This window comes from Rhopalosiphum maidis, chromosome 1 (genome assembly GCF_003676215.2).
Source record: "Rhopalosiphum maidis isolate BTI-1 chromosome 1, ASM367621v3, whole genome shotgun sequence".
NCBI lineage: Eukaryota > Metazoa > Arthropoda > Insecta > Hemiptera > Aphididae > Rhopalosiphum > Rhopalosiphum maidis.
This window is the reverse complement of record NC_040877.1, coordinates 55,102,152-55,127,923: the sequence shown is the minus strand read 5'-3', so window position 1 is coordinate 55,127,923 and position 25,772 is coordinate 55,102,152. Positions and strand designations below refer to the sequence as shown.

Genomic DNA, 25,772 nt, shown 5'->3' with positions numbered 1-25,772 from the left:
TGAACAGTCCTTATTAAAATATTAAAAATATGTATTCGATTATTTATAATTGAGAAAAAAAAGTATCTGAGTAGTACATTTATTTTGTACTATACTTATCTTTATTACTTTTGGTATAATATAGACTTAAGAGAGCAATATAATGTTGCATTAAAATATTAAAAGTTCATTAGAATTCAGTTCAATAAAATAGGTTTCGTTCGTTTCGTGTAATGTTCTATGATTATTCATTGTAAATCACTCCTAACAAGTTTCACTAGTCGTTAATTGTTTTACACAAATACAATGAAATATATGCTCCAATAGGTAGTGGGTTTACGTAACTTTTATTAACTGATGTTATTTGATTGCATTGCCAATGTAATCTGACTTCAATATTGTAAAAACGATGAATTCATTTATCGAATAATGTACCTACCTATCTAGTTATAATTTTTTCTCAGAAATATCATTATTCTACTATATTCAACTCTCATTATTTTTCTTATTATTTATTTTTAAATGCAGCTCAACTAACAAAATAACGTTTGAAATAAATAAGAATTTTTATTTATTACCTACTTAGTACTATTTTAATTTGTGTTTACAAACCTTATTAACCTGCCATCGATCATGTTTATACTGTTATAAAAACTATTTGTTTTATAAATTTGCAATGCGGTAGATATTATAATGTATACAATGTATTAATATATATATATTAGTTTTATTCAATTATTCTTATTTAAACTTTAGTATACGAATAAATAACTAAACATCAATAGTTTATGCCTTTAACGGCTATAACCTAATTGTGGTCATAAAATATATACGTATATGTTCGATATGTATCGAAAGAATTTACGGTGTTTAATAAACATTTCAGTTTCGTGTATTTTTTTTATAAAACCACAATTTTACACAGTATTATAATCTATACTAACTGTTTAACTACTTTTACAACTCGAAATAATTAATTTATATACCATTATGTATAATTTAAAAAAAGTACGCGTTAAGTATATAAATTATATTTCGTAGATCTATTGTGCTTCATGTTATAAATCAAACGTGTCTCAGCGATTGTTTTAAAGGACTTTACACCACAATTTATTGTTTCTGTATATCCCACTTGCTAGCGTAATATATACGTTTTATATTTTCAAAACTATAAGTTTTTGGTTTCAAACGTTAGAACGTATAACGTACAAAACATTAAGAAAAAAATTTGATTTATGTAAGTACCTTATTTTCAGTCTTATACACAATATAATACGTATACGTATGTTTGTTATAATAGATATAATATACCTATAAGTACATGCCTACGTTTTGTTAAAAATTGTATTCGTAAGTTTAATAAGTTTGATAAAATAATAGCTTTTGTCAGTTTAAAGGTATGAATGTATTGTGTATTAATGATGTATTATGCTTCAACAAATATTTCAATCAGATAAAATGTTTATGTGCAATTATAAATTGTAAAGTTAGCGCTTTTCGGTGGTTATTAATTTTACTTATAATTTTTTGTTAGTATTTACAATTAAAATTAAGTCAATTGTTTATCAACAATTATTGTTATTGTTTGCCCGTTTAAAAACTTAAAACTTCTTAATGGTAATATTTTTCATACATTTAAATACGTATTATATTTGTTTCTGGTATTCGTCTTTGTATAGTATTTTTTTACCGGTAAACTTTGAAAATATTCAAATCAATAATTATTAAATTTGTTGCTCGAAAACACTTATAAACACTAAACTTATAGTATATTTATATTTTTGTATTGTGTTTATTTTTTAGTAGTCTATTTTATATTACTATTAAAATCCCAAATAGGTATCATATTCGGTTATTTTAATATAATATGCCTGCTACCCGTAAATTACTAAAATTAGTAATGTTTTATTATTATTATATTGTTAACCAACCATTCTATAATCTTATAATATCTGTTATCGTACAGTAAATTTTTTTTATCTGTGTTTGTGAAGTCATTAATAAAATAATAAAATATAAACAAGGTGTCGTGGAAATAAATTCGAATCTTCCGCGACTCGCATATCACCTTATTATAACCACCTAGAATTTACAAATGTATAAGGTGGATATACGATATATCTACAGAGAAAACGTCGAAATTGATGATTTCCCTTGTGTGTTTACAGCCAAAACACTCCACCAAGCTTTTGAACGTTTTGCGACAGATGCCGCAGAGGAATGGTCCGGATGTCTTCTTCAGTTTTCCTGGAAAAAAAGGATCGGTAAGCGACAACTGACCACAGCGTGAATATCGACGTCGACGTTGTCTTGATTATTTATTTTTTTTTTTTAACTTATTTGTTTTACTTCTCAGGCCATTGTTCTGCCACCGTTAGCAAAATGGCCATATGAAAATGGTTTTACGTTTTGTACGTGGTTTCGATTGGATCCCATCAATTCGGTGAACATTGAACGTGAAAAGCCGTATCTATACTGGTAATGATTGAACTATAGCTATGTGGCTTGGTATCTGTTTTACGAAAGTCTATACTTACTTACTTTATTTTCAGTTTCAAAACTAGTAAAGGTGTCGGCTACTCAGCCCATTTTGTGGGAAATTGTTTAGTGTTGACCTCCATGAAGATTAAGGGCAAAGGTTTCCAACATTGCGTAAAATATGAATTTCAACCCCGGAAGGTATAATTCATTCCTCTTTTGCACTCGGACAATTCGTCCGACGGGAAAATATATATAATTGATATACATCCGTCTATCTGTGTTTTATTTCAGTGGTACATGATAGCCATTATATACATTTACAACCGATGGACAAAAAGCGAAATCAAATGTGTGGTGAATGGTCAACTTGCGTCGAGTACAGAAATGGCTTGGTTTGTGTCTGCTAACGAGGTACGTTTATTATCATCACACCGAAATACGTAGGGAAAATGACGTGCGAGTCGCATCGTCGTTTGTTTATTATATTTGATATGTCTATGAACTAATGATTTAATTGTAATTATCGCGAAACAGCCGTTCGATAAATGTTACATTGGAGCAACGCCGGAACTGGACGAAGACCGTGTGTTTTGCGGTCAAATGTCAGCCATCTATTTGTTTAGCGAAGCGTTGACAACCCACCAAATATGTGCCATACATAGATTAGGTCCAGGATATAAAGTTAGTATCCAAAGTTTTACAATTAGCTTGTATTTTAAATGTTAATAATGAATTAAAAACTTATTTTTCTGGAAATACTTTATTAATATTAAAAAGCTTAGGATTTACTTTTTGTTTCAAATTATATAATTATCTAGAAATAGTTTTTTTTTTCAAAATAAATGAGGCTATTAACAAATATAAAACTTTTTTTTTTTAAATTGTTGATCAATAATTGGGATTTGGATACAAGTAATCATAAGAGTTAATCTTTTGATTTTGATTTGTAATGAGATTTATTTATTAATAATAAGAAGAATTAAAAATTATTCTTGGCTTATAGTCTTATTATTTTTAATTAAGCATTTATTTATCTACTCTTAAAACTATTTATCCTTTATATTATTTTGCAAAACTTAAATACTGCACCAATATCCATTTAATTTGTAATATCTAATCAGGTTTGTATTTTAATACATAATAATAATTACTACAACTAATATTTAATGAAATTAGTTTGCTTTATTATCAATTTATGTTGCTTTTTTATTTAACTAAAACAGTAATGATCAGTTCATTAGTTATTTTAATTTAACTCTAAGCTTTCAATTGTATTTTATTTGTTCAAATATTTATGTAATGTTATTGATACAAACTTATTTATTTTCAGTGCCAATTTCGTTTTGATAATGAATGCCATTTAAGTCTACCAGAGAATCACAAAAGGGTGAGTGAATTTAAGAATTTGAGCCAAACCCAGAATTCAGATATTTCTCGCATGCCCCAACACGCTGTCGATAGTTCTGTAAGAATTTTGTTTTGTTTGTTGTTTTTTTTAATTTGCACTTTGTATTAATTAATGTTGTTTGTTTTTAGCTTCAGGTGATATATGGTTGTAAAATTGGGATTGGTATTCCTGTTGTATTATTTTGTAGGAATTTTTTTTTAGTATTTTGTGAAACATCACTTAATATTTTTTCAAACATAACTTAAATTTCTGTAATTTATTATCACATCTTTCTCCTATTTAAAGGTTTATTTAACTATTTTTCCAATTTATTTTGTTTTATAATTTATAAAATACAATATTTATAAATTATTTTATTTAAATTATCATAATTCATAATTTTAAAACATTTATTACCAAGTTATTTGAAAGTGATATGTTGTCATTATACTTGATCATACTTTTGGGATGGTAGTTTGTTGCTTTTTTCTTTGATATTAGGTACTTATAGTATAGTATTGTATCATTTTTTTTAAGTTTGAACCCATCTAACTAATTTATTAGAAAAAAGACCTACATGGATAGGTGAACTCTGAAAATTATGTAAAAATTGATTTCTAATACTCCTCTTGAGCCTTCAAAGCAGAACTTTGATACAGACTTTATATTCATATATTTTCAGTAAATTTGCTATTTTAATATTATAAACCATGATAATTTCTAAAACTTGGATTTAATGTAACTAAGATTTTTAAAGGTTCTTTAAAATATTCATGATTTATAATAAAGTGTTATAAAAATATATTTCAAAATTAAACCACAAGCCAAATAAAATAATTTTTAGTCAATGTTATAGTATTTTTTTTATTAGCAAGTGAGACATTATATTATTGTTTGTCCCATTTAACAATAACAATAAATTACTCCATACCAGTGATTCCATAACTAAGTCTAATAATATATTTTTTTTTTCATATTTAAATCTATATATATTTTGTATAACATAATATTTTTAAATAAATTTAGAATTTATTTAGAACACATTATTTTAAAATATAGACTTAACATAGGTAATATATATATATATATATATATATAAGATGCCTACATAATGTGTAAGCTTTTTGAGTTTTATTAAAAGCGTGTTTGCTTAATGCGTATTTATTTCAGTATTGTTGTCATTGTTTTATTATTATTATTTTTAGGGACTTTTATGTGCTTGTTTGTGTATTTTTCATTTACAATTTCACTTATGCAACTATAATAAAATATATATTATAGTTCACTGCATTATAATAATGAACTTATTCAATTAGATTTTGTCTTAATTTATGTATTTCTTTTGCATTATACTTACCCACATTAATTTGATTATACCTTAAAGTTGATAGAAAAAAAAAATTCTGATGCTTTGGAGATTAAATAATGTATAATAAACATTTTTATTGGTAACTTTAAGCTATTTTATTTTATAATCTTTTATAGTTGGTATATTTGAGTTTATTATTATAAGTAGATACAATTAATTAGTTTTTATTCTAACAATAAAAAAATCAGAAAACTTTTTTATTTACTCATACACACACACACACACACACACACACACACACACATATTTTATTAAATTATATTGTTATGTTAAAATTAAATTTTATTATTTATAGGTCTTGTATGATGGTAAATTGTCAAATGCGATAGTGTTTATGTATAATCCTGTAGCAACTGATGGCCAACTATGTTTGCAATCAACTCCAAAAGGAAATGCATCATATTTTGTGCATACACCACATGCACTTATGTTACAGGTACTAAATATACTGTTATGTGGAATAAAACAGATGGTAGATGGTAGATTATTTATTTTTAACAAAATTATTAATATATTTTATTAGGATGTGAAAGCTGTTATTACCCATTCCATACACAGTACTCTAAATTCTGTTGGAGGCATACAGGTTCTGTTTCCATTATTTGCTCAACTTGATTTGTCTGCTGAACCTATGGATAAAAAAGATGCTTCTATATGGTATGCTTACATATTTAAACCTTTATTTTAAATGGTATATAATTAATTTCATTTTTAAGTGAACACAATAAATTTAATATTAAATTAGCTTTATGAAGAAAATGAAAAATGAAAAAGTAATCATTATTTTTTTTTCATTCTAATTAAAAATTGGTTTTAACTTTATGACATTCAATTTAAATATAATTTTGAATAATTTTTATCTTTATTTTAAAATTATGTTTGGTTTTAATTAGTTTCTGATTCGGTTTTAATCAAAAATATATTTTGTTTACATCCTAAAAAAAATGGTATAAAATTAATTAGGTGCCACACAATACAATTCAATTCTGCTAGAGATTTAGCTTAAAAATGTAATTTGTCAACTTAAGTTTTTGATTTTTTTTTTTCAGTTGGAAGTTATTAGGTTTTATTTGTGATATGGTTGAAACTTCACAGACGGTACAGCAGCACATGATTCAAAACCGTGGATTTCTAGTCATTAGTTATATGTTACAAAGGTCATCTAGAGACCATCTAACGCTGGAAGTGTTGGGTTCATTCCTTCGGCTCACCAAACACCTAGTTACCTGTCTTACACCCAACAACGAGTTACTACTGAAACAGGTGACTTAAAAAAAATAAAAATGCTATGAAACCGTGTTAATATGTGAATTTATACTTGATTTTAATTAGCTCCTTGATCATATACTTTTCAATCCTGGTCTGTGGATATACACGCCAACTCATGTACAAACTAGGCTTTATACATATCTGGCAACAGAATTCCTTTCCGATACCCAAATTTATTCAAATGTACGACGAGTATCTACTGTACTTCAAACTGTCCATACACTTAAATACTACTACTGGGTTGTGAATCCAAGGAATAAGAGCGGTATCATACCAAAAGGACTTGGTAAATAAATAAATATCCTAAATGGTTCAGTATTTTAGAATGTTTATTAACATTCATATTTTTTTTTATCTAGACGGTCCTCGGCCTGCTCAAAAAGATATATTGATTATTAGAGGTTACATTTTATTGTTTCTTAAGCAACTAATGATGTTAGGCGTAGGTTTAAAAGAAGATGAGCTTCAGAGTATTATTAATTACTTGACAACTGGTAAGAATACATTTTAAATAAATAAACAACTCATATTATAAATGACTTCATTTTTTACATTTGTTTATAGTCTGTGAAGATGAAAATCTACATGATGTTCTTCAAACCCTCATGTCCCTTATGTCTGAGCAGCCAGCATCGATGATACCAGCCTTTGACGTTAAACATGGTGTACGTTGTGTATTTAAACTAGTGGCATCCGAAAGCCAACTAATTCGACTTCAAGCACTAAAACTCTTAGGATTCTTCTTGAGCCGTAGTACACATAAGTAAGTTATATTTATTATACCTTTTATACTGAGGTGAAATTATTATAATTTCTATAGAAAATCAAAGAATAGAAATTTTAGTTTTTAAAACCTATATCTATATCTCTTTCAATCAATCAAATTGTAGTTTTTAGTTTCATAAAAATACAATTTTCTTGGTTAAAACATTAAATTTACATTTTATAAATATGATCATTATTCAAAATCATTTATTATCAGTTTAAAGTGCACATAGTTTGTAAAAAAAAAATATTAGCTGAAAGTTGATAAATGTCTAACATAATCTATACATTGAAAAATAGAAAAAATTACTTATATATAGTTATACCTTTTCTGTAAGTAATTCAAAACATATTGGTAAAAAGCCAAGTAATATGAAAATCCATAGTGAATTACAATAAGAATGTAATGTAGCCATCTTTTTTAAAAATTATATCTTATTTGATATATTATAAAGATTTTAAATACTTTGTACTCGAATTCAATGGTATTTTTTTTTTTATAACAATTTTACAGTATTATTTTTCTTTAAAAATATAAAAAAAATTCAGCAAAGACTTATATATTTAAAAGTAAACTTATTTTTTGATTAATAATAATAATAATAATAATAGTAATATTGTTTTATTATTTTAGAAGGAAATATGATGTGATGAGTCCTTATAATTTATATACTCTTCTGTCAGAACGTTTAATGTTGAACGAAGAAACTATTACACTACCCACTTATAATGTTCTTTATGAGGTTAGTATGAGCTAAATTTTTATTTATTTTACAATAAAACACATTATAATTATGAAAAAAAAATATTATTACCTATTTAAATTGTAATGTAATTACATGATTGTACTATTTATTTATAAAACTATTATATAATTTGTCTGGTTTATGAATTATAGAAATGTTTACTTATATGATCAATTTTTTTCCAAACTAGTAAGGTTTAAAATAAATGTTGATAATTTATGATAATGAAGTAAATGTAAAATTACAAAAATTGGGTTTTTTACTTACTCAATTGCCATAGTTGTAAAGTTTTTATTGCTTAGAATAAATTTCTCTACTATATTCCCTAGTGAATCATATTTGTCATCTCACTTTATAAGTTTTATATGATTTTGAAAATTATATAATAAAAATACTGCTCTGGTCTACTGTTCAAGTATCAGACCCTAGGGAATATTTCCATAAGTTTGGTAATGGATCAATATTTTTGACCACTTTTTTCTTACTGATTTTATAATATATACAATTGATTTAATTATTAAAATACAAATATGCACTAGGAATTTGAATACTTCATATAGGTGGTTAAATTAAGATAAATATTAGTAATACAGTGAAACTAGTAGTAAATATAGTAGACAGCCATGGGGAATTAAGAAATTCCCACTATAGGGAGTTTTCAACTATTGAGAAAACCTCTGCATAATAATGGACAATTTTTCGAGGAATTACAAAATGTCCACTATAGAAAAGTGATAATATAAAAAAATTATAAATTACATACAAAAATAAAAGTTATACGTATACATACACATTCAAATTGGTATTATTTATTATTGTTTACTGTATAGTAATATATTAATTGTTTATTATAATACAATTTATATTAATTTTAATTTATTATTGATTATATATGTGTGTGTATAGTGTATTAAAAAGTGGGTATAAAAATATTTAATGTTAAAATTGCTAAATTAAAAAAATCTGCTATATATTTTTGTGTAATTTTTTTCTGCTCTTCATAATTCACAGTGGATTTACAAATTGAGTACCATTAATCTCATTATTTATTTTTCGATTTTCATTTATCATATAGAAAAACCATTAGAATAAGATGAAATGTAAAGTGAAATTTACTTATAAAAGATAAATATAGAATTTTTATTACTTAAACATTGTCGGTATATACATGTATTGTGTTCATTTATGAGAGGTAATGTTTAATTAAGATACCAGTTTTTAGTATCTACCTCCACTATTAAGTGGTTATGTACATGCATTTTCGCAGAGGAATTTAAAAATATCCACTATTAAGAGATGCCTATTAATAGAGGTTTCACTGTAATATTGATATGGATAAAACTACACTTTATAGAATTATTTAATTTTTATTTTCATACAATTTAGGTATCAACTTTAACCGGGCAATAGTTAATCCGTTTTGAATGTCTATGTAGTATATACATATTTGTAACATTAATTTATCTATAAAAATTAAAACATTTAATTAACATTTTAACAATTGTATTTATTAAATACAACTAAAGTTGTGTATTTTATTTTGTATAAAAATATGGTCTGGCTTCATGTTCTTTAATGAAGTGCAATGTTATGTGTATATCATTATGTCATTATTATAATATTTTTATTGTAAATGTACAGTATAAATAAGATAAAAATAAATAGTATGTAATATAAATACACTTAATATTGTATTTAACTGAAATACAATGTAGTTAATTTCTTTTAATAAATTGATAATTACTTAATATAGATCAAGGGTTATATTTCGACATTTAACCTAATAACTGTTTTAAATTAGTAAATAAAAATATATTCATTAACAAAATATTTTAGTCATTCAAAAAATTATGATATTATAATGTATTATAAGTCAATTTTACATGTTATTTATTTATTTTATTCATTTAGATATTAACAGAACGGATTAGTCAACAAATACTTTATACCAGGCATCCAGAACCTGATAGTAATTGCAGATTAGAAAATCCTAGTAAGTTATTTTTTCTTAAACACATGGGCTTAATAATGAATTATTCTTTTTTAACATTCTTCATTAATGAAATAATACAATGTTTATAATGTTTATTTTAGTGATTCTCAAGGTAGTAGCTACTCTAATTCGTCAAGCAAAACCATCCGAGCAATTATTGGAAGTAAAAAAACTGTTTTTATCTGACATGACAATACTTTGTAGTAATAATCGCGAGAATAGACGAACAGTATTGCAAATGTCTGTTTGGCAAGTAAGTTACTGAAATCAGAATATTTTAATTGAATATTATTAAATAAATTTCATATTTATATAAGGAATGGCTGATAGCAATGGCATATATTCATCCAAGAACGTGTGAAGAGCAAAAAGTGTCTGACATGGTCTATAATTTATTCACTATGTTACTTCATCATGCTATCAAACATGAGTATGGTGGTTGGCGAGTGTGGGTCGACACTTTGGCAATAGTACATTCAAAGGTAGTTTTAATATTTGGTGTTTTTTTATAATTGCATCAAAACTAAAAAAATTCTAAACCGTTAACTAAAATATAATATTATAATTACAGGTATCCTTTGAAGAATTTAAACTTCAGTTTGCTTTAATGTATGAACACTATGAGCGCCAACGTAGTGACAACATTACAGACCCACGTCTACGTCAGCAGCGTCCAATCAGTACTATATCTGGTTGGGAAAACCAACCTCCTGCACCTCCCATAAATCATTCTCCATCTGAAACTCCAGTATGCTTAATTATTTATTTTAATTATTTTAATTTTAATTTTTCAATTTTTTTTTCTAGGAATCTACTATTAGTACACCTGTAAAAGAAGCTCCAGCACTTACAGAATGCAAAGAAAAAGACGAACAAGAATTTCCAACAAATTCTGAAAATGTATCAAGAGAAAGTGAAATTGAAGACCAAGAGTCGTTGATTTTAAGTGACACCACAAAAAAGGAAACTTTTATAAATAGCACAAAAGAAAGTAATGCATTAAAAACACAAACTCAGAGTAATGAATTAAGCTCCTCAATAGAAATTGTAAAAAAAAGTGAAGAAATATTAAAAGAAATTGAAAATAAATTTGATGATGTGTCCAAAGAAAATGAAAATAAAGATTTAGAATCACTTAAAGAAACAAGAATTGATGAATTAGTACCTACTATAGAGAGCAAACAAGATGTTTTAGATTTGAATAAAAATAATGAAATCAATATTATTGAACAAGTTAACGATGTAATTGCATCAAAAGTAGTTGAAAATGAAAACATAAAATTAAGTATTCCAGACGAAATTAAAATAGTTGATGCTGCTGTCAAAAATACTGTTCAACTAGACAATTCATCAACAGAAAAATATTTACAAGTGAATGGTGAAGTTTTACATGTTGATCATGATAGCCTTGAACATAATTTTGAGGACATAATTGAAAACCATGTAGTATCTAATGGTGATGACATAGTATCAAAAGATATTAAATTACAAAATAGGTTTAATGCTTTCCTAAGTGAAGATCTCAAAGATAATATTACCGAAAAAGAAAATATTGATACTCCAATAATAATTGATTCAGGATCCAATGAAAGTGTTAAAGAAAAAATGAATGGCAATGTTCTAAATCAAGACAGTATTAGTAATAGCAGTGATAGTGAAACAATTGTAAATTCAGAATGTTTACAGCATGAAGTTAATGTAAATGGTATAGAAAATAATAGTGAAGAAAATGTTGTTGCTCAACCAATATCTGTGATAACAGTTCAGACATGCGACACTGTTGATAGTGATTGCTCAGAGGCGTATTTAACACCAAATGAACTTAATGATACACCAAAAAAAAAATTGGAAAAAATCAATTTGAATGTAAATGATCATATCAGCATTATTAATGATGATGTTATGTCTCAATTAAATCCGTCCATAGAGTCCAATAATGAAATGGAAATTATTAAACAACAAATAGAAGAGGGAAATGTTGAAAAATTAGTAGAAAATGATGCTAAAGTAGAAGAAAGTGTTAATAAAGTAGAAGAAAATATTAATACTACAGCAGATAATATTAACAAAGTAGAAGAAAATGTTAATAAATTAGAAGAAAAAATAAATGATATTAAAGAAATTAATGATAAAATAGAAGAAAATGTTGTTAATACAAATGAAACTATCCATAACATAGATGAAAATATAAATAAAGTAATGGAACATGTTAATATTGTAGAAGAAGACAAAATTAACTTAGAAAATAATAAAACTATTGAAAACTCTAATACAATCAAGAATGAGTATACAGTAGACGAGAGTAACAAAGCAGGTATAATTATGATAATTGTTCATCAATATTATTTATAAGGTATTGTAAAACTAGAACTAAAAAAAATTATGTTTATTATCCAAATATCTTGGCTTCTTAGCTTTCATCTGAAAGATTGCTAACTAAATATTCAAAAAATAAGTACCTAATCTAACATGTTATTTATCCCAGTCTTTCAGTTATTATTTATATTTTTATTAATTAATTATGTTTACAAGTGCAGTCTAGGTAATTAGGTGATTAATATATAATTTTTTTTTCAAAACAATCTTAAGTTATCAACTTCCAATTTTTTTTGTACTATGTATTTGTATTTAGAAAATTAATTTGATTTTTAAAATTTAAAAACAAATATATATATTGTTATACTATAATTATTAATTAAAAAAAAAGAAAGTTTTTTACTGGGTCTTATTGAAAAATAATATGGCGGCGGTGAAATTAGTATCCACAACAAATATTTATATAATATATATAGTTTACTATAGAATTATTGAATTAAATAATGCTATACACTAGTATATTGAAATTGTAATATCAGTTATGTGTTTTTAAATTTTAGAAAATGTAGAAACTGAATCTATACCAATGACTGACAATGTTACGGAAATTATTATGGAAAATAAGTGTCTAGAAACATCAGGTAATAATATAATTTAATTGTAATAGCATTAATAATAATTTAAAACATTTGTGGTCTATTATAAGCATAGTTTTAACATTATTTAAATTTTAGAATCTACTTTGGAAAATGGAGTTGAAGACAAAAAAAGTACAAAGACTGAGAAAAAACCAGTAGCTCCAAATATAGATACGAGACCAATGTTTAATCCAGGCCCATCCAGACCTCCTTTTAGAATTCCAGAATTCAAATGGTCTTATATTCATCAAAGATTACTATCTGATGTACTGTATTCACTTGAATCTAACATTCAAGTCTGGAGAGGGTAGCAAATTATTTTATTGAAACTATTTGAACTTGCAGTTCCTTAAATGTATTAATTATTTATAGCCATTCGACCAAATCTGTTTTGGACTTTGTTAATGGAGCCGAGAATGCAATTTTTGTTGTCAATACTGTACATTTGATCTCACAGTTGTCAGATAACTTAATCATAGCTTGCGGTGGACTATTACCATTACTTGCATCCGCCACATCACCAAATGTGAGGAAAACATTTAATCTTATGTCTGAGATGACATTTTATTAATTCTATTACAATTTCAGAGTGAGTTAGATATTATGGAACCTACTCAAGGAATGACAGTTGAAGTGGCCGCCTCTTTACTACAAAGATTAGTCAACATGGCTGATGTTTTAGTATTTGCTAGTTCTCTAAATTTCTCTGAACTAGAAACGGAAAAGAATATGTCCAGTGGTGGAATACTACGACAGTGTCTGCGATTAGTTTGCACAAATGCTGTGCGTAACTGTTTAGAATGCAAAGAACGTAGTCGCCTGTTGGTCTTACCTTCTCAACCGAGTAATCCTAAACAGTTACATTTGCAGTCACTTATCCGAGCTGGTCAATCATCACCTAAGGTAATTATTATTATTATAGTGCAATTACTGAGATTTTAATATGTTAATGTTGTAGAGTTTAATTGATGGCTCCACAAATCCTATACGTGATCCAGAAAAACTATTACAAGAAATGGACATTAATCGTTTGCGTGCAGTTATCTACAGAGATGTGGTAAAAGTTTCTATTATATTTGATGATACAGTTTATGGAATATTTTTTGTTTTATCCTTGAAATTAGGAAGAAACTAAGCAAGCGCAGTTTCTATCATTGGCTATTGTTTATTTTGTGTCTGTGCTGATGGTATCCAAGTATAGAGACATATTGGAACCACCAACATCATTATTACAAATACACGGGAACGCTCAATCAAACAATAATCAAACCCGATCAGAAAGTCCGCCAAGTAATATATTTACCCAATAATAATTCATAATATTAATTTTACTTCGTTACCTTTCACACACCATTAAGAATAGTTTAGTGGCACTTAAATGTTGTGTCCCATTGATTTGAACTGGAATTTTAATTGAATTCTTATTGTGCCCAGATTGTCATGGTACAAGACCGTTGTTTCCTCAATGGTCCCATCATGTATATCCTCAATTCCTACCTCCGTCTCACTCAATAGATCCACAAATGCCCCATAACTTCGGCCACCGCAACATTATGTCACATTACGCTGCGCCCTCGTTAGGACAACAAGGTCAGATTATGTTCTACCAAATGTTTTTTTTTTTTTTTATATATCCTTGTCCAATTTTTGATTTGGCCTTAGATAGCACTGTGTTATGCTTGTAAATGAAAAAAAAATATTAAATAGAAAGCTCCACGCTCATCTTTTTTATTTATTTTTAGTGTAGCTAGTATTTATCTTCATTAATATTTGGCTCACTGCCCCGCAGTTAAATTTTTATTGGTGCCTAAAATATTGTTATTTATATAAAATATTCCCAATGTGTATAGAATTGTATATATTTATTAATATCAAGTTCAGAATTTGATGAGACTGATTCAACCTTTATAATATATAAATTTAGTATGTGTCTGTTGTATACCTAATCTCTATATGCATTGTACTATTAAAAATGTACTGAAAAAATAATGTGTTTATATTTTATTTTATACTAAACATTGTTTAAACAAATTAATAAAAATAAATAATAGTTAATATTTAATTTCAAAAAACTGCAAATTAACTATTCTTTTATCATCTATAAGCATACCAAATATAGTCATGTTAATTTCTATGCTCAGTTCATTGACTTTATTTTTTATATCATAATAATGGGTTTAAATAAACTAATATTTTCAATTTTATTGATTATTCAATACAATTCATAATACAATATTTATGTTACATATTTATTTAACTACTAGTTGTGTTTGACATGCATGGAATCAATTTACATTTTTACAGTAGGGTAGTATGCGTGTTTAATTTCCAAAATGTCCAATTAATTAAAAAAATTCAGTTCGTTTGGTTTGTTTAACTGGCATTAGAAATAGATGGCATGTCAATTAAAATGTCTATAAAAATTTACATTATTATTATGAATAGCATACACATTTGTTTCAGCAGACGAGGAAGACTATAATATGATGATGACATCGATGGACAATTTAAATCATACTTCACAAGTGCCAACTATCCCGTGCAACAAGGTAAATTAGTTTTTATTACAATTTTTCATTGTCATTCATTAACAATATGTAATTTATATGGTATTAATTATAAGAGGATACCCTCTTACATTTATAGTACCTATTTAAAAAGTTTTATTTGAAAAAAATTTAGTACTATATACGAGTCATTGAATTTGAAACATTACATCTATTATAAATGTTATTTATTTTTCACAAAATGTATAATACTTATTTTTGTTGATTTTGCTTACTGTAATTTATTAATTTCCAATGCCAATACATTTGTGGTTGATAAGATGTTCTTTTCCATGAAATTAAATGCTATAATTATTTACAATATTTAAAAAAGTACATGTTTACTTAGGGGCTATATTTCGTGTTAGTACTTATTGGTTATAAATTATAAAGTTTTTAAGTTTATCAATTGCGTCTAAATTGTCGTCAAGAATGTGGAATATTGTTCTATTGTGTTGTTTTATGTTCATTTGTGTAGCAACTGCTCAGAGTACCACCAGTATCATCGTTCAACAATTATAATTTACGCTATCGCCGTAAAGTCTTAAATAACAAAACTATATTGGCTCCAAAAAAGGTACTGGCTTAGAGTGCCAATCCATAAAACACCGTTTTTTGTAACACAACAATTAGGTTTTAATATGCACAAAAGCAATGATTGAAAAATTATGCATTATACATATTATTATAGGTACTTAACACTGTTGATTAACGTGTTGTTTATATTTTAGTTTGTTTAGCGCACAAATGCTTATGTTTATTTTGTTTAACTAGTCATCCAGGTTTTCGGTATAATACAATTGTACTGTTTGAAAATTTTTAAAAAAAATGTATAAACTAATAATAACTAATAATCATACTTTTTAATGCTTATTTAGAGTACATGCTCTGAAGAATTAGCATCTACAAGCTCAGCAGCATGTAGTGATGCTGAAAGCAATGATACTGATGTCAAAGCTAGCACCATAGCATCTGCTCATAATGAAGAAGCTTGGACCGATGTAAATCTTAATGAGGACTCCCAGTCTAACAATGAAGATGATGGAAGAATACATAGAGGTTAGATAGAATAATATTAATTTCTGATTTATAAACTATTATATTATATTTATTAAATTTACAAATACATTAAAATAATAGTGAGAGCTACTGAACTAATCAAAATATAATTTAATTTACATTTTTTTTTTTTAAATTCATGTATAATATATTGTATATTCATGTTCAGTGTTTTGTATAATTTATTTGAATTAGTTTTTATTTATGTTTAATGTTGATTAATAAGCAAGAAAAAATTAAAAAAAGTTTTAAACATAACTAGCTAGCAGATTAAACTATACACCTAAATGGTTTTTCGATATTATAAAACAGTGTAATTTTTAAACTTGTGATTTATTTAGTTTCATTTTATTTTTTGAATTTTTATTAAATATTTTTCAATGCATTTTTGTCTATGTAACACGTAAAGCAAAATGAAAAAGTAGTCTTTTTGAAAAATAATTTTGCGATAGGTTATCTTGCATACAGTTTTTTTTGCACCAAACATCAGATTTTTTTTCAAAGATATTGCAGACAGCTAAGAAAAGTTAGGTTTTTTAGAAACTACTTATTATTTATCATAATACAATTATAAATATTTAATTTCATGAAAACTAAAAGTCAACAAATATAAACTTTTTTTTAAATTACCAATAAATAAAGGTTGGTATTTCACTAAATAAATGTAATACAGTTTACATATAATTATTTTGTTTTTAACTTTATTGTTTCAAAAAAAAATATATTACCTACCGAATTTTAATAAATAATTTATTGTATTGCTTACAATTCATAATGAAGTACAAAAAAAAAAATACTATATAATAATTCAAAATAACATTTATAATTATTATACTGTTATAAATAATAAGTAGTTTCTAAAAGGCTTAATTTCTATGTATATGTACGTTTTAAGTTACCCACACACTAAAAATATTATCACACATAATATTAAGTGATTAACCTATGGCTATATCATCTAATACTTGCACGGTTAACAGTTTTGTTTCTGTATTTGTTCGCAGATATACGTGGTGATAAACCTCTCAGTGAAATATCTGTAGTAAATGTCCCGACATCAGTTACACAAAACGTGAACATGCAAAATCCTGGACATAGCGTTGAGGACTTTGGATTAAAAAATGTTAACCTGCCTCATCAAACGCATTTGCCCAACAGAGAGGCATCTCTTACACACAAGTTGGAAGCAGCACTGGGTTCCGTTTGCCCACTTTTACGAGAAATAATGGTTGATTTTGCTCCGTTTTTATCGAAAACCCTTGTTGGTTCCCATGGTCAAGAGTTGCTCATGGAAGGCAAAGGTAATTACATTGAAGTTCGATATTTATTTGAACAATTATCTAGAATCTAGATAATATTTTGCTCAACTCTGCATTGAACTCGGTTTACTTCTATTTATAATAATATAATAAAATAAATACATCGATAAAGTAGATTTGTATAGTTATAAAAAGAACCAAAATCTATCACTTTAATACATAATAAATACAATATGTAGAATGTAGATACTAGATATATTAAATTATGTTTAAGTTTATATTATTATATATTAATATATACATTTATAATTTGTGTATAATTTATCAAGAGAGTAAAGAATATTTAAATAATTCTATTATAGTTTTCACAATAAAATATACTACACACATGTACTTTAAAAATATAACATTTTCTATGTATCAATAATATACATCGTGTTTATGAATTAATTTAAAACTGAATTATATTGATTGTTATAAATTATGATGTAATTACGTAATGATTCAATTTTAATAAATCAGCCATTAACTGAATAAAATCAATAACAATTTATATTTCAAAAAGAATAAAATGCATAAAATACGATTAATATATTAATATATTCTTAATTATAGGATTGACGACGTTTAAAAACAGCCAGTCTGTCGTTGAACTAGTAATGTTGTTATGCTCTCAAGAATGGCAAAATTCGTTGCAAAAACACGCGGGTCTTGCTTTTATCGAACTCATTAATGAAGGACGGTAAGTTAATTATAAGGGTTTATTTATTTTGCGAGTCTCGATAACTTCATATAGTTTATAATTATTAGATTATTATCACATGCCATGAAAGATCATATCGTCCGCGTAGCCAATGAAGCCGAATTCATATTGAATAGAATGAGAGCTGATGACGTATTGAAACACGCTGATTTTGAAGTTCGTATCTTTAATATTTATTTATATGTGGCTCGTGAGTAAATAATTTATTTTATTTTCTGTATTTATAGGCTCACTGTGCTCAAACAACGCTGGAACGCCGCGAAGAAGAAAAAATGTGTGATCACCTTATAACGGCTGCGAGACGTCGCGACAGCGTGGTGGCAAGTCGCATTCTAGATAAAATCTGTAACATATTGTCCAACAAGCATGGTGCTTGGGGTTATCTTCATGAGAACATTCCCATAAGGTACCTATATTATAGTAGTTATTCGTCGAAGTTAAATTATTGTTATTCATACCGGTCTGCATTCTACATTGATCATTTAGAATGTCTCAGTTTTGGAAATTGGACGTATGGGAGGACGACGCAAGACGACGCAAACGATTTGTGCCCAATCCACGGGGAACAACCCATCCAGAAGCAACGTTAAAGGCTGCATTAGAACACGGTGCACCGCAAGACGCTATACTACAGGTTTGCAAATATATTATCTAGATTTTTTTCAGTTAAATTAACGCTCTCGTTTCGTTATTATTTCAGGCCAGAGAAGAAGTTTTTCACGCTCAACTGGTGGCTATGAGCACTCAAAGCGGTCCGGGTAGTCAGTCCTCAGACTTACTCGATGATTCAGAACTAATGACTGACGACAGAGAACTAGACGCCGATCTTGTTGGTAAGTGAATATCATCATTTAGCATATTTACGGCGAAATTTGACTAATATTACACACAAACCTATAATAAATACCTAACCTATAAGATATATAACTAGTGTTTTATTGTTACTGCTATCTATATTCTCTATGTATGTTCCTATATTTATTTTTTTTACTAAAGAATATATGTATACAAGTATAATACATGTATTGAAATATTTGTTTTTTTTTTGCATTGCTGTTGAGAAAGCGTCATTTTTTGTTTCTTGTAGGCCCGGTGAATATCAGCACAAGAGCGTCGTTAATATCGGCTGGAGTTGTTGCACCTGGTATTGTATCCATAACATCTGCAGAGTTGTACTTTGAAGTCGACGAAGATGATCCTGAATTCAAAAAATTAGATCCCGAGGTAAGTGTTTGATTCTAAACGTATTGGCTTATTTACTCATGTTTACTGTATAGGTAAATTTATTTGCATTCAAACAGTTCATATATGGAGTTTAGATATACTGTATAATGAAATATATGAAAATGTATATGTATCATATACGATGTATTTAGGTCAACCAGCATATGCAATTAAATACTTTGTTGCATTGTCCCTTAAAAATTATGCTCTGTAATTGAAATTATAAAACACTTGACAGAACTGTTTATGTTACACAAGTTAAGATCTAGTGGATTAATAAACATGGTTATGAATGTTATGATAATTTAAATAATATGAAATCGTTTAGGCAAATTTATATGATATCGGTTATTTCGCTCGAATTATGATGACGATGACGAATAATAATATATGCAATGTATATTATACTTTATACATACACACAGTATGTTAATTTCATAAGTATTGATAAGTCTATAAGGTACTCTATAAAATATATTCAAAGAATGTAAAGTACATTAAATATAAATCAAGTCTTATTGTCCTTGGTTTTGATACGAATAAATGCTTTACCTACACCAATTTCTGATGTAAATTGATCTTTGTAAAACTATAATAAATCAATGGCATGCACGTAAAAGAATTTTTTCTCGGTGACCATTGTTGTATGAATCGTATTGAATGTCCCATCATTCATTATGTTTGCTAATATATTATGTCATAGAAGACTTAATGAAAATAAAAATGTATTCTTATATTTAAAACATTTTATAACACACCTGTTCAGCAACTATGTTATACAAATTACTTATCTAATTGTACAGTTTTACAGTTTCTATTTGTATAACGTTCAGTGGTATTTAATGATGGTCGCATAAAATGTTTTAAAATTTATATCATCAACACCCGTATAATATGCGAGTAACTTGGTTTCTGTGAAAAATTTATCCATGTTAAATTTAGTTGCCCAAAGCTAATATGTTTAGCGTAATGCGTGTGGATAAAAAATATCTTTGGTTTTCTGATTTTGTATTTAAATTATATTTTTGACTTTAAATAGTTATCCCGTATGGCGTTACCCGTGCAATTTTTTTGACCTATTAAAAACAGCATTTTTTTAAAAAAAATTATCTTTTGTTCAAATGTCAAGCTAAACGTGTCATATCATATTATTCGTTTTGTTATCAGAAGCATTGATATATACATTGTTTTCTGAGCTTACACGGAAGCAAGCAACAGCAGTTAACCTCATGCACTTCGTTCCCCATTGAAATTACGCCTCTTATATGGATTGTATGTACCAATGTCGTATGCAGAGGGGAGTTTAGGGGTTCAATACATTATATATACTTGAATTTAATCAATTTGTGGCTATAGATTAGAAACAGATTATGGTATTGTTTACATCATTACTTTCTGTGTTGAACTATAAAAAAATAATTGATATTACTTTAATATGATTTCTAACAAAAAAAACCAAAACACTAAAGCCATTTTGAAAAAAATATGATACTACACAATTTATTTACACAAATGTACATGTACCTATTTATGTATAAAAGTTACCCATAAATTATATTATAATACGCGTGGAATTTTAGAAATCCAAGTTCAGCTACTGTTAAACGAGTGCCATGACGAAACCGATTGATCTTGTATATGATTGTATATATCAGCAATTACCTATAGTTATAAACGTGAATCACACAGTGGTATCCATAAAACAGCGCGTGCGTCAGCCGTATTTGAACGTAATGGTAAACATAAATAATTGACTGACGTAGTAAAATATTGATAGGTTATTGCATATCCGATAGCCATAACTCATTATTGTATTTAATATCGGTGGTCGATCGTCCGATCAGACCCTATAGTCCATACGCAGGAAACATGTATACTTTAGTTTAGTTCGATGATAAATAGTGAAATTATTGTAATTCGATAGTATATATATATACTATATAAACGTCTATACCTATAGTAGTATAATAGCGGGGCACTGATGATCAAGAAAAAGGGTCTATACGTCGTCTCGTCGTTATTATCCATATTATGACTTGAGGCCGCCATCATGTGTCTGTCAAACACTACTGTTTGGACACACGCACGGATTATCATTGAAAAAATATATTATATTTCGGTAGAATCAATTACGAGACAACCAACAGGCTGAATTATAATAATATGCGTGTCGCTCCTGTGGAGGCTGTCAGACTCGGCAGCCGCGACTTTTCGTGTAAACGAAGAGCATCTATTCTGAAGGCCGTGTCGAAGTTTATGTACAATATAGCTGACCGATGAAGTCGAGTAGCAGCGAGCGAGAGACGAAAAACATTAAACAGATTACCTAATTAGGTTTACGCCTAGCCTCATTATAGTTTGATGATAGGATAACAACCGTAGACTATTTATGTACGAAAATTAACTTTCGCCGTCGGTTAGCTCTTTAAAGATATATTATATGATATAATTTTATATCTATACATAGCAAGATCGGGATTTTTTTTTAAATAGTTTTTTTCGATTTTATGTTTGATGTATGATATTATGATTTTATTGATTTTTGAAGGAACTTTTTATGAAAGCTATTTGATAAATTGCTTATTTATTTAAAATCAAAACAAGTAAAACATATCATATAGTTATATAGCTATTTGCATTTTTATAACCGCTCATCGCACTTTTACTAGGATTAATAAAGTTTCGGAGATTTTGTAAAAGTATTTTTTCTATTATTATACCGTTGAGATACCATCAATCACAGTTGTGCTTGCAATAATATTGCAAACTGAGATAAGTGAAGCTGTGACGAATAACGAGTAGGTTCTGTTAATGATTTATTAAATTCGAAAACGCTATTATATAAAAATTAATAATCATCTATTATAAATTGTATTACTTAATCAGATGTCTTTATAATTAGCATAATAAAAAAAATTAATGGTTTTAAAAGATTATATTTAATAAAAATTGTCCTCTTAATTAAAACTCAATAATTCGAAATTTCCACCAGTAAGTTGAAAAATTGCAGATTCGTAGTGTGGTGATTGTCGTATATTTACAATGATAATAGGTATATTTATTGAAAGATAAAAATATATATTATTTTCAAACGAATTTTCGAAAAATTATATAAAATTGTCAGGAAAACAATTCGCGCAATACCAATTTAGCCAAATGGATTGTCCCCGTTTGCATGTTTAACTGAAATCAATGTAAAAACAAATTAGATGATGGATATATGTTTGCATAGTTAATGATTGTAAAGACGTGTGTTTTATTTCTCCCTGAGGCCGTCCAATGCATAATGATATAATCTCTAACATAATATGACAATAAATGTAATAGCGCTGAAAATCCATTGTGAGTAATCAAATTCGTTCACTGTCAACTATATATACGTTGACCATACACATACGAGTACCATAATGCTATTCCTACTATATAATACAAATCGTTTTGAAATTGATTTACACTAGTCGGATAAAATTGTTAAATTGCAAGCTGTAGGTAATAGGTTTTTTTAAGAATTTGCGATTCACCAATAAATCATTATAATAATAATAATATAGATACATGTAACATGCTTGTATAATAATATATGTACCTAAGGGGTGACTGCATGTTATTAATTAACGTGGTAATATTTACGATGAGATATTATATGTAGGTTTATACCTACATATTGTATATTCTTTTTTAAATACTAAAGTAGAATAAGCGATACGCTTATAAAATCGGAGAAAGAGTGATAGGATAGAGGATAATCAAATATTCGAAGCTGAACGCTGCTGGAGTGTATGACTAAATGGCGCCTCTCGACGGGATACGTGGCGTTTAGTGCTTTGGGGGGGTATAGGATTTATTTCCAACAACCTGTTCTCGATTCGGCGACGCTTCTTGATCATCGCTTGTAAAAGTACTTGTATCTATATGATATCGTTAATTAATTTTTATTTTGTTTTGACAATTAATATTTTTTTTATTCAGACATTCGACGATGAGGTAAATCTTGATTGGTTGGTTAGTTGGTTAAGTATATTATTTGTTTTTATACGAATGATCTATTATACTACCAAAAATGATATTTTTTTCAATAAAACATTTTAACTAAAAATATGAATATTTATTTACATGAATAATTATTATACAGTATATGCACATATAAAAACATATTTCTTTAAACAACAAATGTAGAGTTATTGCTTATAAATTAATGTAAGTATAAATAATTACACGTGTAAATGCTTTAGAATACAAGAATATATTTTATTAATTATCTATAAAAAATATAGATATTTAAAAAAAACTAAAACAAAATTTAATTCATTTTAATTCATTTTTACTTAGATATTCACATAAATTATAAGTATAAAATATAATCGATATTTTAATTACATTAGGGAGTCTTTAAATATTACTGACTACAGTATAGATATATCCGAATTCTGTGTAACCTTTATCTGAATATTTTTTATTTATTTTACAATACAAAATAATGTTTATATCATATTTTGGAATTAAAAATCATGTAAATAGTTAGGTAAACTATTTCACCTTGTTTAAATTTAAATAAAATCATAATTTAATTTTAATATTTTAATATAAACTGGGACTAAATGTAACTAAAATTTTTATCGCTACAAATGACAGATAATTTCATGAAATATTTTGTATAATTTTTGAACACGATAATAATAATAAACGATAATCTGAAAAAAAAATCGTAAGGTTTCATGTTTAGTGTTTACACAACAGATGTATAAATAGTGGCAACAATGTTTGATTTATGACTTACCGGACTGCACGCTGTGCAGGGGCATTTTAACTAAATTTTCGGCCATTATTTATTATATTCCAATAAGAAATGGTGGACAAATGAGACGCGTCTGACAGTTGCGCGTTGTTGCTCCATTGTAGGACAACTCATTAAAATAATATATACGTACTTTATTTCAATTTTATCATGTATGTACACATAATGTGCATATTCTAAATAAATAACAAAACTACAGGTAATCACTATTTTCTACTTTACTTATTGACCAGTTTTAAGCTTAAAATTGTTCTAGTAGTCTACACTACTTCACAGTAACATTCAAAGAATAATGAATTAAATAGAAATATAGCTTTTACGAAAAAAAAAGTCGAGTCACATTGATTTTATTTTTTGTCCATTACATTTATTTTACAACCCTGTGTATTTTTATGTGCATTATACATATTTTGTTAAGTATAAATTATATATGTATATGAAGGTATATTTATACGCTTAAATAGTGCGTAGTTCATAATAATCTATATACTATACTTACCTATAAACTAATATTATAACACTTAAGAGTTAGTGTGTTTGAATACGTTCATTTCAAAATCTACCGGACAAATTTCAATAAAAGATATATCAACAGATACTTGGTATTGCTTACAGTAAAAAACTTTAAAAAAAAATGTAGTGTATAGGTATACTAGTCGAACCATCTATCGTTGTTTGGGATTCTTTTTTTAGATACAAATAAAATTAATAATATTTAGTTTATTTTTTGTTATTTAAATGTACAATAAAAAATAATAAAATTATATTTATATAGCGTATAGACCCAAAAACTCTGAACCATTTTTCGAAAATATACTGAGTGCTATATTTAATCCACCACAGGAACCTATTTCGATCGATTTATAGTTTTCAAAGGAGGTATATTCATGCTGATTTTCTGATGAGCTAAGGTACCGAAAACCGAGATACACTGATATACCTAACGCTGTATTCTATTTTTAGTCCATTTTTTTTTTCATAGACTAAGTTGTGGTTACAGCTGGCATAATAAAAACGGATATTGATGTATTATTATTATACTTAAGAACTAATGAACTGCCTGGGGTATGGTTGCTTAAATAATATTCATATAAAATAATGATGAAACATATTTATGGGAATAATATGATTTCTTAAATATAATACTTGAATATATGCATACATAATAACTATATAATATATA

At 26.9% G+C, this 25,772-nt stretch overlaps 1 protein-coding gene across 4 annotated transcripts in view; it reads left to right on the top strand.

The window, feature by feature from the left end:
* LOC113549846 (neurobeachin) overlaps positions 1 to 25,772 on the top strand; it is a 219,751-nt gene that overhangs the window by 134,380 nt on the left and 59,599 nt on the right. For 2 of the 4 annotated variants that reach the window (XM_026951441.1, XM_026951515.1), the window contains exons 5-38: positions 2,148 to 2,243; positions 2,336 to 2,457; positions 2,532 to 2,658; positions 2,752 to 2,871; positions 2,995 to 3,141; positions 3,791 to 3,847; positions 5,512 to 5,652; positions 5,740 to 5,873; positions 6,266 to 6,479; positions 6,549 to 6,771; positions 6,845 to 6,979; positions 7,050 to 7,248; positions 7,885 to 7,993; positions 9,908 to 9,989; positions 10,091 to 10,242; positions 10,307 to 10,471; positions 10,561 to 10,737; positions 10,797 to 12,303; positions 12,866 to 12,946; positions 13,040 to 13,250; positions 13,316 to 13,469; positions 13,532 to 13,846; positions 13,902 to 14,000; positions 14,068 to 14,233; positions 14,378 to 14,533; positions 15,410 to 15,492; positions 16,368 to 16,548; positions 17,553 to 17,849; positions 18,423 to 18,549; positions 18,618 to 18,726; positions 18,798 to 18,976; positions 19,057 to 19,204; positions 19,271 to 19,403; positions 19,658 to 19,794. In XM_026951441.1, coding sequence (XP_026807242.1) covers positions 2,148 to 2,243; positions 2,336 to 2,457; positions 2,532 to 2,658; positions 2,752 to 2,871; positions 2,995 to 3,141; positions 3,791 to 3,847; positions 5,512 to 5,652; positions 5,740 to 5,873; positions 6,266 to 6,479; positions 6,549 to 6,771; positions 6,845 to 6,979; positions 7,050 to 7,248; positions 7,885 to 7,993; positions 9,908 to 9,989; positions 10,091 to 10,242; positions 10,307 to 10,471; positions 10,561 to 10,737; positions 10,797 to 12,303; positions 12,866 to 12,946; positions 13,040 to 13,250; positions 13,316 to 13,469; positions 13,532 to 13,846; positions 13,902 to 14,000; positions 14,068 to 14,233; positions 14,378 to 14,533; positions 15,410 to 15,492; positions 16,368 to 16,548; positions 17,553 to 17,849; positions 18,423 to 18,549; positions 18,618 to 18,726; positions 18,798 to 18,976; positions 19,057 to 19,204; positions 19,271 to 19,403; positions 19,658 to 19,794 — 6,483 coding nt within the window. Of the gene's footprint in view, positions 1 to 2,147; positions 2,244 to 2,335; positions 2,458 to 2,531; positions 2,659 to 2,751; positions 2,872 to 2,994; positions 3,142 to 3,790; positions 3,926 to 5,511; positions 5,653 to 5,739; positions 5,874 to 6,265; positions 6,480 to 6,548; positions 6,772 to 6,844; positions 6,980 to 7,049; positions 7,249 to 7,884; positions 7,994 to 9,907; positions 9,990 to 10,090; positions 10,243 to 10,306; positions 10,472 to 10,560; positions 10,738 to 10,796; positions 12,304 to 12,865; positions 12,947 to 13,039; positions 13,251 to 13,315; positions 13,470 to 13,531; positions 13,847 to 13,901; positions 14,001 to 14,067; positions 14,234 to 14,377; positions 14,534 to 15,409; positions 15,493 to 16,367; positions 16,549 to 17,552; positions 17,850 to 18,422; positions 18,550 to 18,617; positions 18,727 to 18,797; positions 18,977 to 19,056; positions 19,205 to 19,270; positions 19,404 to 19,657; positions 19,795 to 25,772 lie in introns of all 4 variants that reach the window. The other 2 variants (XM_026951596.1, XM_026951362.1) reach the window with 1 other exon arrangement.